Source organism: Homalodisca vitripennis, chromosome X, assembly GCF_021130785.1.
Source record: "Homalodisca vitripennis isolate AUS2020 chromosome X, UT_GWSS_2.1, whole genome shotgun sequence".
Taxonomy (NCBI): Eukaryota; Metazoa; Arthropoda; class Insecta; order Hemiptera; family Cicadellidae; genus Homalodisca; species Homalodisca vitripennis.
Window position 1 is genome coordinate 145662824 of NC_060215.1, and position 14642 is coordinate 145677465.

General features: G+C 37.2%; 1 protein-coding gene across 1 annotated transcript in view; it reads right to left on the reverse strand.

The window, feature by feature from the left end:
- Window positions 1-200: 200 nt before the first annotated feature.
- The window catches only part of LOC124369976, a 43436-nt gene continuing 28994 nt past the window's right edge, over window positions 201-14642 (reverse strand). Inside the window, exons 4-6 of the mRNA XM_046828213.1 lie at window positions 11366-11436; window positions 3705-3788; window positions 201-2290 (exon numbers count right to left, since the gene is read on the reverse strand). Of these exons, the coding sequence (XP_046684169.1) occupies window positions 2052-2290; window positions 3705-3788; window positions 11366-11436 (394 nt within the window). The 3' untranslated portion in view covers window positions 201-2051. The remainder of the gene's footprint in view (window positions 2291-3704; window positions 3789-11365; window positions 11437-14642) is intronic.

Consider the following 14642-nt stretch of genomic DNA (forward strand, 5'->3'; position numbering starts at 1 on the left):
AATTCATTCACACACAATACACTTACAATTATACTCATCAGCGGGAACATTTATAACTATATTCTTCTACAATATATATACTGTTACATTCTTAGGACTGCCAAAGTAGAATTGAATGCACGTTTTGTTCAAAATTATAAAACATGGGCCACTCAATTTACCAATACCAATGTATTCCATAGTTCTATTGGGAATTCATATAAACTTTATAAAATATTTTAATAAAATAAAATAAAATATTCATTATAAAATATTTCACACCAGCTTTTTGTGTAATTGGGGGTTGGAACAGTTAACATTTGAGAAAAATAAATACAGATACGACCATCATGATGCAAGGTACAGAGCATCTCTGTTTACACAACTTGATTTAAGGACTGAATGTGCTTCTATAACTAAGTAGATGAAGTAGGCCTGTAATTTTGTGTCGGTTTCAGTTGTCTTCAAATACTGGGGGTTTTAGGAAAAGTCCCACAAACAGGATGTTCTGATGTGGAACCAACATTTTGTTAGTAGTACAGCGGCTTGGCTAAGCCAAGAGTCTTGTACTACTGATTGTTGGTTGTGGGGTTGACACAGAGCTGTTGTGTGACACAGCGGTTCTGTTAGTAGTACAGCGGCTTGGCTAAGCTAAGAGTCTTGTAGAACTGATTGTTGGTTGTGGGGTTGACGCAGAGCTGTTGTGTGACACAGCGGTTCTGTTAGTAGTACAGCGGCTTGGCTAAGCCAAGAGTCTTGTAGAACTGATTGTTGGTTGTGGGGTTGACGCAGAGCTGATGTGTGAACCAGCGTTTCTGTTGTTAGTAGTACAGCGGCTTGGCTAAGCCAAGAGTCTTGTAGAACTGATTGTTGGTTGTGGGGTTGACGCAGAGCTGTTGTGTGACACAGCGGTTCTGTTAGTAGTACAGCGGCTTGGCTAAGCCAAGAGTCTTGTAGAACTGATTGTTGGTTGTGGGGTTGATGCAGAGCTGCTGTGTGACACAGCGGTTCTGTTAGTAGTACAGCGGCTTGGCTAAGCCAAGAGTCTTGTAGAACTGATTGTTGGTTGTGGGGTTGACGCAGAGCTGATGTGGAACCAACGTTTCTGTTGTTAGTAGTACAGCGGCTTGGCTAAGCCAAGAGTCTTGTACTACTGATTGTTGGTTGTGGGGTTGACACAGAGCTGTTGTGTGACACAGCGGTTCTGTTAGTAGTACAGCGGCTTGGCTAAGCCAAGAGTCTTGTAGAACTGATTGTTGGTTGTGGGGTTGATGCAGAGCTGCTGTGTGACACAGCGGTTCTGTTAGTAGTACAGCGGCTTGGCTAAGCCAAGAGTCTTGTAGAACTGATTGTTGGTTGTGGGGTTGACACAGAGCTGTTGTGTGACACAGCGGTTCTGTTAGTAGTACAGCGGCTTGGCTAAGCCAAGAGTCTTGTAGAACTGATTGTTGGTTGTGGGGTTGACGCAGAGCTGTTGTGTGACACAGCGGTTCTGTTAGTAGTACAGCGGCTTGGCTAAGCCAAGAGTCTTGTAGAACTGATTGTTGGTTGTGGGGTTGATGCAGAGCTGATGTGTGACACAGCGGTTCTGTTAGTAGTACAGCGGCTTGGCTAAGCCAAGAGTCTTGTACAACTGATTGTTGGTTGTGGGGTTGACGCAGAGCTGTTGTGTGACACAGCGGTTCTGTTAGTAGTACAGCGGCTTGGCTAAGCCAAGTCTTGTAGAACTGATTGTTGGTTGTGAGGTTGACACAGAGCTGTTGTGTGACACAGCAGTGGTTCTGTTAGTAGTACAGCGGCTTGGCTAAGCCAAGAGTCTTGTAGAACTGATTGTTGGTTGTGGGGTTGACACAGAGCTGTTGTGTGACACAGCGGTTCTGTTAGTAGTACAGCGGCTTGGCTAAGCCAAGAGTCTTGTAGAACTGATTGTTGGTTGTGGGGTTGACGCAGAGCTGTTGTGTGACACAGTGGTTCTGTTAGTAGTACAGCGGCTTGGCTAAGCCAAGAATCTTGTAGAACTGATTGTTGGTTGTGGGGTTGACGCAGAGCTGTTGTGTGACACAGTGGTTCTGTTAGTAGTACAGCGGCTTGGCTAAGCCAAGAATCTTGTAGAACTGATTGTTGGTTGTGGGGTTGATGCAGAGCTGTTGTGTGACACAGCGGTTCTGTAGCTTCTGCGGTAGCACGTAGTAATCTATATCTGGCAGAGAACTGGACCCCACGATCTCCTCTACCTTGCGGAGACAGGACAGACCGAGGGGGTGGCAGTTCGGCGACAACCCGTAGACGTATGGGCTTGGATCACCACTATCTAGAACACGAAAAAATACATTTCTGAAGAATCTGCTGAAGTATCCTTATACTACATCCTTCTTAAAGGGAGCCGGTTTGTTGTTTGGGTCAAAAATTCAATTTTTGGTTTTTGTAATTTTTTTGTTCCATGCATCTTTAACAAGACAAATATTATTAAATTCTGATTAGGTTTTATTTTATAAGCAAAGCACTGCATAGAATATTTTAAAAGGTAAGTTCAGTATGAACAATATCTGCATTTTATCTTTAATGCGTTTTCCTGAAAAATAGTGTTTATTAACCTTAAAAACATTTTTCTCATTAATCACCAAAAATATCCGCAGGTTTCATTTCTTACTAACAGCTCTTTAAAATGAACTGAGGTAAAATGTATTTTGTATAAAAAATTACACAGAGCTTAAACATATAAATTTTTTGGATATTTTATGTATATTTTAGAAAGTTGTTACAAATTTGGGTGTTTTGGTATATTGGAAAATCTTCAATTTATTTTGTTGTCACTTAAATAAGAAACACAAATTTAGAAAAAAGTTACATTTCATATAGTTCATGAAAAAAATGTTCCTTAAGTTGGTCAATTTAGCATTGAGAAAAGATTATCCGACTCCCCTTAAATCAACATCATAACAGATAACGAATGGTTATTGTTACTGAAGATGACAGAATTCCAAAAGGAACAATATAGTTATTTTTATACAACTCTAAAATAAAAGAGTATAAGAAAAATAGAAGTTATTTTAAATATACGTTTCTTTCCTAAATAGTACCAAAATGTACGTACTTTTCATAAGAAATCTTGGGTGTGCATAAGCATGTGTATTGTTTTGTAGTACTCATGTAAAAGGACGTACAAGGTTTGTTACTGATCTCATTTGCTTTTAGAAATGTTCTTTGTAGTTTACTAATGCTTCTGGACACATTGATGTTTTTGAAATATTTTATTTTAAATTATTTTTATCTAACGATTGTAGACAAATCAAGTGTTAAAGTTGTAAAGTTCTTATTAAAATTCAATATCTGCTAGGCTATTAGACAGTTCAAGAAATGTCATAAACATCAGCTTTATACAATTTCTTGAGCAAAACTATGATTTCACAAAAAACTAATGAAACCATAGGGATTGGATAACACCCACACTTTATATAGACTTTTCCAGAAATCATTCGTTGTGTGGAAATGACAGAATATAATACAATTAAAAAGTATAAATAAGGAATAAACTGTATAAAAATGTAAAATCACTCTCAGGTTTAGGCATCATAAAATCCCTTACGGAAACGGTCACATAAAAAATTAATTAATTTATCAAACTATAATTCTTCAAGCACTCGATAAAACATTCAAAATGTATTAAACAAATAAACAATAGTATGAATAAATAAAAAATTATTGAGATCTACCATATTACTTACCTCCAAAGTTATCGTACTTCATGACCAGATATGTATCACAGCCGGCGTATCCAAAAATTACGTTGGTAAGTGTCACGTATGGATCTGAAAACATCATCATTCATATATAATAAACAGTTTCCCTGGAATGAGATGTTTATATAGCACGTTCTAACACTAAATAAAGATTTTTTCAGGAACTATTATTATTATTAAGTTACATAGCAAAAATGTAATTACCTGTTTATTAAAATAAATCTTTTCATTCTACTACATTTAATTTTAAACCAAAGAATACTAGTCTCTCTTGAACCATTTTAATTTTTTACCTGCAATATAGTATTAATTTGTAACAGTATCTAGAAACCTAATACGGGTTTAAGTGATCTATTTTAATTTTGAAAGAGACAATTTTAAAAGAACTATACTAAATTAAGTGTATGTTTCCTTTCTTATAAGGAGCTTTGTGTTTGTAATAGTCATTAATAAAATAAAAATTAGACCATGTAGAGGCCAAAATGTCATTAATGTACTGCTTTTTGATAAGGTTCAAGTAATTAATTGGTAATTATAAAAATGCCAGATTTGCAGGAATTATTTAGTTTGTATTTTCTATATCTTTTCTTGACAGTACTTGTACTTCTTTTAAAGGTTCACTTTTACAAGATAGCTGCCATTGGCCAGCAGTGATTGAGAAAATCTTAATCAAGGATCCCCAAAAATCAGTATATTATAATGTTATATTTTTTGGCGATAAAAAAACTGCCAATGTAAAGGAAAATGACATTTACCCATACTGGGAAAATCTAGAAGCCTACGGTAAGTTTAAGGCAGATAATCATAAAAATAAAAAATTTAACGCCGCCTTGAAAGAGGCTGAATTAGCCTACAATGACAAATCAAACAACTGCCCCAAACATAAATCAGCTGAAAGCGATACCGCATACCAAAAAAGACAGCTGTCGGCCCTAGAAGTGGCAGAGTCTAAAATACAGGAACATGAAATGCTGAATGATCATGACTTAGAGACTTCGCTTAGTCTTGCGGCAGAAGTTGGAAACGCTCTCCTTTCAGAAAATAGTAAGTTAAAGGAAGACCTCTACATAATGACAATTAAAAACTCCCAACTGGCAAGAAGAATTTCGGACTCTGGTATTTCTGGCTTAAATATACACCAAGCAGAAATTGAAAAACTTAAAGAGGAAAAAGAAGTCCTACTAAATAGAAATTCTGTACTAGTGGATACAATAAATCAAATTGAAGCCCAACTTGCCAAGGAAAAGGAGCTCCGTTCAAAACTTGAATGTATATTCGAAGAACATGATAAAGAAAAAGAACATATAATATCTAGTAATAATATGGAAATTGCTAGACTAAAAGAAGTAATAAAACAAATTAAAACACCAAATGAAAATAAAATAAGTGATAGGAACTCAAGTTCAACAGCGGAATGTGCGACAAATGATGCAGAAACACAAACCAACATAGACTCCTTACCTTCACAGGGATCACTTCTGCTTCAGTTGGTGGAATTGAGAGTTCGTCTGGACGAGATGAAAAGAAAAACAACTGAACCTGTTCAAAATTGCACATCTGTCACCCTACACCTGGATAATCTAAACAAGCGTCAAGACCACGTAGAGCAGCAGTTAAGGATAATCCAAGACTGCCTATACAACCGAGGAAACTCTGAACCTACTGGACCTCTAATCGAGACATCAAACGGAATACCACTGCCATCCTCCAAACCTCACCCCCCATCTACGAAGAAAAGAGGAAAAAAGAACAGAAATCTTTTTTCAGTTTATCACTACAGGTAGCAAAGCAAAAAGAGCTCCTGGGTGAAAAACTTAAAAATATAAAATTAAATCTGACCCGCCCCCACCCCAGAACAGAAGAAGCCACTGTCAATGTACCGGATGTTGACAACAATGCTGGCAACATGAACACTGTCCCACGCCATTTGAGACTTGGAGATTCTCTTTCACCTGCATCTACGGACACAACTCGAGAGAATTTTACCCTTGAGACAGAGACGAGTCTATCTATTCCTCGACCTACAGTCCGGCGCAGAAGGCCTCCAATGCTTGCTGTAATACGGGACCAAGGAGAGAGCATGGAAGATTTTCTCTCCAGATACATAAACAACCCCACAGAGCAGGACAATGACATTCAGAACAAAAGCAACCCATCCATAGACTCAACCACTGATGCAGATAATGCCATTTTTCAAGGTTTCTTTACATCAGAATACTCATCTCAGAGGAAGCAAGGCAACAAACGTTTTTTAGCATTAGGCCCCCCTTACAAAGACAGGTGGAAGCAAGAAACAAAGGGAAGAATAATAATCAACTTGTCTCTGAAAAGACAACTATACTTCACCAGAATGTAGACCGCATTGGAAACAAGATAGAACGCTTGAACTGTCTTCAAGCCAGGTTGATAGTCATAAACCTGACATTCTCGTTATCACAGAACATGGGCTAGACTGCGACTCCATCTCAAATGTTCATCTTATAAGCTATAAGCTAATAGTAGCTTTCAGCAGGACCAATCACAAAAAAGGCGGCGTCGCCATTTACAGCCACGACTCAATTGTTAACCCCCTGGAGAGTCTACACATTGAACAGTCTAGCAGAGAACTCCTTTTGGAGTTGTCAGGCATAAATATCTCCCTAACTAATGGAGGAAATCTTCTCATTTTGGGTGCCTATCGACCACCAGATGCCCCCCTCGAAGATGCACTGGCGCTACTGTCGGATGTGCTTGAGACACTACCTTGTAACAACAGTGGGATCTGCATAGTGGGAGACTTAAATGTTGATCACCTGAAAGATTCAAGAGATAAATCATCCTTAAATGAGCTTTTAGCTTCCTTTGGTATACATAGGTTACCTCTCTCCGCCACTAGAATAACAAGTACGTCACAGTCTTCCATCGACCTAGTGTGCTCAAGTCTCGACCAAGATCTGGTAAAAGTGGATATAGTTGATGAACACCTGTCCGACCATACTGGTCAAATATGTACTATAAATGTACCATCGTTGAAAAGTACATCGACTGTCTCTACTCGACGCCAGTTCAACTGCAATACAATGTTCACCTTTAAAGAGACGATCACTTATCAGTCCTGGGATGGAGTGCTTACGGAGGAGAATGCAGACATTGCTTACTCCAAATTCATCACTCTGATGGTCTCCAATTTGGATTTTGCTTGTCCATACAAGACATATCGCAATAAATCTGTAAAACATAAAATAATTGCCTATGACAGAGAGGTGAGCGAAAAGAAGAACGCCTATATTGTAGCACGTGACAGATTTATTCTGAATGGAAGACCGGAAGACAAAGCAGATGCGGCTCATAAGAAAAAACTTTACGACCTCAAGCTTAGATCATTGAGGCAGTCAGCCAGCGAGAAATTCATCTCTGAATCTGCAAACAAGAATAAAGCCATCTGGACAATAATAGATGCTGAAAGAAAAACATTAAAAAACTTAACTGACTCAATATCTTCACTAAAAATAGCCAATGGAACTACTTGCAATTTACACACCATTTCTGAACATTTAAACAACTACTTCATCAATGTCGCCGAAGAAACCCTGATAAAAAATAATCCCCCAAAAAGGCATACACCTATTGATAATACTTTTACTGTTGACGATCATCTCAGGGTCTTCGCTCCAACTACGATGAACGAAATCCGGACAATCATCAGAGCAACTAAATCATCTTCTTCAGCTGGTGTGGATGATATGTCTTCAAGGCTCATGAAATCTTGCGGGGAGGAACTGCTGGTTCCTTTGACTGACGTAATAAATAAGTCTCTGGCACAAGGTGTGTTTCCATCTAAAATGAAGACCTCAAAAGTATATCCCCTCCATAAAAAAGGGCGAAAAGATGAAATCAAGAATTACAGACCTATCTCGTTGGTTTCCACCTTCTCAAAAGTCCTGGAGAGAGTTGTCTTAAGTAGACTCAGAGCTCATCTTCAGCGGAACAACATGAACCTTGAAGGACAGCATGGCTTCGTTCCGGGCCGCTCGACAGCAACAGCTCTTGGAGATATCATTGAATGTATGATTAACGATTTGGATGCTGGGAAAACAATTATTAGTACATCACTTGACTTAAGCAAGGCATTCGACTGCCTTGACCACAAGATGACTCTAGGCAAACTCGAACATCTTGGAGTTGTCGGAATAGCACACTCTTGGTTTAAAAGCTACCTAAGCAGTCGAATGCAGCTTGTGGAGCTGAAAGGAACCGCCAATGGTATTACAACTTTGATCAGATCAAAGCCACTGAATGTTAAGAGAGGAGTCCCCCAGGGCTCGGTCTTGGGTCCAGTGCTATTTGCCTTGTTCACAGCCGATCTTCCAAACCATGTCAGCCGGTATAGCAAGGCCATCATGTTTGCCGATGACACCATGCTCCTGACTAGCGACAAGGCGGCAGAAGCACTGGAAGTGAACAACTTCATTGCTGTGAGCTCAGCACAAGACTACTGCATCAACAACGATCTGGTCTTCAATGAAGAAAAAACTACACAGTTGATTATGGGAAAGCTCAAAAATAAGGTCACTGGTCCTCCTAACATTCAAACCCTAACTTCAACAAAACACTTAGGTATAGTTCTTGATGATGAGCTGTCTTGGAACTACCATGTTGACTCTCTTTGCATGAAGCTGAGCTCTTCAATTTTCGCCTTGAAGCGTATTCGAGCCATCAGCACGGCTGAAGTAACAAGAACATGCTATCATGCCCTCTTCGAGTCTCACCTCAGATATGGTATAATGTTCTGGGGTGGGGCAAAGCAAGAAAACTTGAAACGAGTGCTGGTGCTCCAGAAACGAGCTCTTCGATCCATGGCATTAATTGTATCCGTATTTTCTGAAATAAAAGTTATAACAGCTAACCACTCAAATGTTAGCGTTTGTACAATTTTGTCAACTTTAGGTGCTCTGATTAGAGCATATAATATTTTGGTTGATGAGTACATCTCATTCCAGGAAAGAAAAAACGAACTTACACTTCTAAAATATAAACTGTTGTCTGAAAAAGAACACAGCTTGTGTGAACTTGAGGAATCTCAAAATGAAAATAACGCTTTCAAAAATAATATAAGTAGATTAAATGATAAACTGAGACAGTCAAGTAAATAAATCTTAAGCTCGATAACTGTGTGTACAGTGTGCATATCTGTTCTCTAGAAGCACAATTGGAAATGTTAAAAATTGAGACAACTGACTTCACCAGCTGCAAAAATAATCTAATAAATAATGTAGTCATTGAATGTAAAAAGTAATGATTGGCATAAGAATACATGGCTTGATAATTGACCCCTCAGTATCCCATTTTGTAAAACTTGTGACATCGGTACTCAACTTGGCCCACTCTCATTCACTAACAAAACACACATTTTAATTTATACACACTGGTCAATACCTTACACTGTAGTATACTCTTTGTGAACAACAAAACTAAAAATATCTTACCAGTTAGACTGTAGCAAAAATATAAACACAGCATATGCTTAGGTAATATCTGCCAAGTTGGGGATCAATTAGTCTGACTGTATAGATATGCCTTGTAGTCAGCAGTTCAATGGATTCAAATGTGGATTGAACTTTATAGTAAACCTCAAGTTTATTCTGTATTTCTAAGAATGTTCAATTGTGTTTTGTTGAATGGTATCTCCATTATTTTAGTAAAAATGCTGGAAATAGTTATAAGGCTAATTTAAAAGTCTGTTGTCTCTTCCCCTGAACTTCTTCAAGCACCTCTCAAACCAACCTGATACTCAGATTAGAAGTATTTCCAAAATCACTCTTTTACATATATGTTGAAGGTGACCAGTGGATGATTCAGACAACAAACATTACACATGTTCCAAGCCAAAAAAATCTACAACAATGATCTAGTGATTCTTGAATATTCCTTACCGCACTTCAAAATTAAAAGGAAGCTGAGACTTTTGTGGATTTCAACATCACACGTAACTTACAAAGTGGGACACCATCAAAGACATGTAAAACATCTGATGGCAAGACGCGTTCTGCAGGAATGCTGCCATCTAAATTTAGTTCTAATTTAGAACTACTTCTCCCCTTACCATAGATACGACACAATCTTCCAGTGTTAAAATGAAAGAAGAATGGGTGATTGAAACAGACAGATCAAAATTTACGTGGTGAATCACATGGGCGTATCAAGTAAAAACATTACTGCATGTCTTAATGAACATTTTATGGTGTCTTCCTTTGTCAGACTGAAATCCTTTGAAAACCGAAAATTTAACCCTACTGGTGTGGGAATGTAAGAATGTTCTAGCTGAGCTGGCAACAAATAACAGAGTAACACTCGGTTGGGTGCCGGGTCAAGAGGTCATTCATGGAAATGAAAAAGCAGACATCCTCGCCAAAAAGGGAGCAGAGTCCACAATGGAGGGGCCTGAGCCAGGTTGCGGGATAGCTTTCTCCAACAGCAAAGCTCTTGTTAAAGATTGGGTAAAGAGGATAAGAAACATGAATTAGAGTTGAGCCTCAGGATTAACACTATCCAAAATGTTTATCTCTCCTTATGCTAAAGGGTGCGCAGCTCTTTTAGATCAGAGTAAGGAGGATATTAGACTGATATTAGGGATGTTGACAGGACATGGTCCCCCAAGGAAACATCTTATGAGGGTGGGCCTTGGCCAGACTGACGAATGTAGACTCTGTGGAGAAGAGGAGGAATAGCAGAGCATATTTGGTTAGATTGTCCTACCATCTTAGAAATTTGGAAAATATTCCTGGGAGCATATCCATATCTCCTTAGCCCCAAGGATATCAGAGAACAGGAGCCCTCAAATCTGATAGGCTTTTGCAAAAGCCTCGGACTTTAAGGACACAAATTTAAGTAAGGGAGGCGCAAAGGTCCTTTTAGGACTAAGCGCGGGGACAAACTGTCCTTTTCCCTCAGGACAAAAAAAGAACCGTACCGGTGAGGCCATAAATGTGGTAACATATATCCAGTTGGGTACTGGTCTCAGGCATTGAAACGCAGGGCATCGCCTTACAAAGAACTTGATGAAAGCAAAAATCTAGCTGTACCGATGTGCCCATAAATGTCGCATTGTGTACTTAAATATTGGGTACTGGTCTGAAATGTTGAAACGCTGGGTTTGGCAAGAAGGTCTGTGTCTCAGTTGAGGGGTATTCTGTAGTGTGACCTGCAATCAAAAAAATTTTCTTTTGTTGTTTAATCTCTCCAATAACTTTTAGTGTCATTTTACCTAGCTTAATCTAAGAATGTGACCCTCTTTTCATGGGACATGACACTGACTTGATTAATATATACCGGTACCTCGATAATATCACAAAATGATTTTTAGGTTTCTTGTTGACCATTTAAGCGTCTAATCCTAGTTATTAAAAGAATAATAGAATCTTCCGTTGTTTTTACAAGTTGAATGTGCACTAGAACAGGATTTTTATTCAGCAACTTTCTACTTTATTTTACTGATTTGTGTTTGAGGTACTTGTCGATAGGTAGGTTACAAGATCACATTGTTGACGATCGATTCGAGACAGTGAATTTTTAAGGATATCTTAGAAACATTTCTACGTTACATAAAGGAAACCAGCACAAAGACACTAATATTTAGTTTTTAGTGATGTTATCTTCGTTTCACTTACTCGCATCTCTAGTGATTCCCCGCTCGATGTCTGTGGATATGTAGGATATTACGTCACTGGAACCATCACAGCTGTAAAATAATTGATTGAATTATAATAAATAACCACTTCATGTTTTCATACAAAACATAACTGTTAACTAACAGGAATAATGTATACAAATTAGACAATTAGACAATTTCTTTATTAACATATTCTTTGAGAACAGTTACATGTCAAATGGTCAATAAATAAAATTATAATAAATTTCAGCAATTCACTGGATCAAGTCCATAAACTCATCCTCTGAGTAGAACGGCCGTTCCAGAAGCCATGCTGTGAGTTGCCTCTTGAAGTTTTTTGGCTGTTCTCTCTTGAGGTGCTCTGGAAGGTTGTTGTAATAGAGGGCACCTTCGTAAGATGGTTTTTGCTCGAACAGGCTCAGGCGATGCGTCGGAATGGTGAAGTTTGCTGCGTGTCTGGTGTTGTGCTGATGTAGGTCTCGGTGTCGTGGCTGTGTTGTTGTAATTGTGTGAATGATGACTTCCCTTATATAAAGTGATACTATTGTGAGTATTTTTAGGTCCTTAAATGACTCCCTGCAGCTGTCCCTGTAGTTTAAGTTGGCTAGGCATCTAATTGCTCTTTTTTGCTTTACAAGTAATTTATCTAAATTGCCCTTTGAAGCCCCTCCCCATGCTGCAATACCATATCTGAGGTAAGATTAAAAAAGGGCATAGTAAGCAACTCTGGCCACGTCTGGACTGCATACTTGCTTAATTCTTCTTATGGTGTACAGGCTAGTGGATAATTTCTTGTTAAGCTGATCGACGTGGAGTTTCCAGGATAGTTTGGAGTCAATTATGATGCCTAGGTATTTTGTAGAGGTTTGTGTCTGTAGTCCGGGTAGTGATACATTTATGTTGTTGCGCTTAGTGGTGAATGTCATTTGTACGGTTTTGTTCTCATTTAGGACCAGATCATTGGAGGAGCAGTAGAGTTTTGTTCTGTGGAAGTGCATGCTGGTTGTTAGTTCTAGCCTTTCTGTTGTTCTGTCGGCGAGAGTGAGTACTGTGTCGTCAGCATACATTATATTGTGGCCTGCTTCACAAATATAAACTGTTGTGTATGAGATATTGAGCAAGTAAGAGACTTATGTGTAGTTAAATAAGGAAGTAGCAATACAATACAGTGTACAATACAATACAAGTACAATATGAAAATTGAATTCTGTTTTGTTAAAAATGCACATATCAGTTTTTAAAGATATTTAGGACAGTTTAAGACTATTATTATACACTGATGTTCAAATATTCAGTATCTTTCAGTCATTTGTATGGACAGTAGACAGTGTAAATGGATGCACCTGACATATGAATACAAACTGTACTACGCTTGACTTTTAAGACAACCTTAAAAATACAACGTTAATAGACCATGTGTACTTCAGTATTATATTGCAGTATTATTTACTTCAGTAAATGTCGAGTTACAAGTTAGATACTTTCCAAAAAACTGAATAAGAAGTGTATGTGATTACAGTGAAGTTAAATCGGAACTATAAAAGAAATTATTGTTATACAATAATACATACTAGATAATTGTATAGATGGTATTAAAATGTTACTTGACGAGGAGGTATTCTATTTTTGGTAAGTCAACTTTTGTCAGCGGAAATGTTATATTTTGAACTTTTTCTTTAGAGTGTCTGTACAGTTTTACTACAAACAAGCAATGGTGGGACAAGTACGACACGTGTTGTCTTTGCTGTGTTATGCCCTGCATTCAGTTTATTTTCTCAGCTGCTTTCTTGTTTACCATAATTTAGATTTTAATTGAAATTCTAAGTCTTAAGTTAAAAATTAAAAATAAACAATATGATTTACAAATAGATTACCGAATCACATGTTTACATGTTTTAAATGATTCACTATTAACGTATGCGTACGTCTGTACATATCGTACAAAATCAAACCAACTTAAAATGTATATTTAAAAAAATCATAACAGAAATAAACAATGTTTCTTTTCGTTTTATAATTTAAACGTTTAGTAACAATCCTAGAAATGATATGTTGTGATCTAAAATCTTATTCGATAAGTGGTTTTAAAACAAAAATTATAATCTTATATTTATTTGAGTTTTTGTCAGTGTTAGTATTACAGTTCATATGAACTGATAATAAAAAGTCACAATCTAAAGGCAAGTACATGTTCTAGGTACAAACATTTTTTATGAAGAGCACTTGAAATTTATGTTCAGTACAATACACGCTAACCATGGTGCCTGACATGCCATAATGTTGGAAATATGCACTTGTAATTTTTATAATGTGTTAAAGATTATTAAAATACAGTAGTAAATAATAAAAATTGTAAAGTAAGATAACGTTTTCAATCATGTACTTTTAAATGTATTCAAATGGTTTACATCTATTTACTACACCCTAGTAACAATGGCTTGTACTGAAGCAATACAGTAAAACAGTTGCTGAAGCAAAGAATTGTTCAGTGAAAACTAATATTTCTAAGAAATCGTAAATTTAGTCCATTATCTCAGATTTTTCCTCTTAAGTTTGAGACCAAAAGATTTTCAAAGAGTGATAAAAGTCAAGATCTGAGTTAACATTTTCTAATCTGTGACTGTCCACATAAACGATCGGGATGGATTATATACTATAATCATTCGAAAGTTGACAACTTTGTCTCAACACTAAATTTGCTTGGTCAAGGAACGAGCCCTCACGTTGTTCACCGGTGGAGACGTCAAAGTCGCAGTAACTGCTAATAAAAGGGAGATGAGTGAACTTTTAGTCACATGACCCTCTCCCAATCGATGTACTCAAAAAGGGCAATAGCTTCATTACGCACCATCTACTATAGTTTTTTTAGATTTATAAATGTAAGTGAATGATTGTCTACAAAATGAGTAAGCTTACAATACAAGTTTTGAATTCATCAATACTATCTCATAGATTTTATAGATTTATAACTGTTTCAGACTATTGACACATTTATGACTGAACATTGTTCTAGCACATTGAGTAGGTACACTATTACAGAAGGATTCAACTTCCCTCAATATTTTGTGTAATAGATTTTAGATATTTATACTTATTTAAGACTATCAGTGTACAAATAACTGAATATTTGACTAAGCCCTGCTGAATGTACACTATGAGTGTAGATTTCAAGTTCCTTAAAGTTTTGTCCTGTAGATATGTAAAGAGATTTATACCTGTCTAAGACTATCATAAAATAGGTCATATTACAGATTATTTCTGATTTAAGACATAAC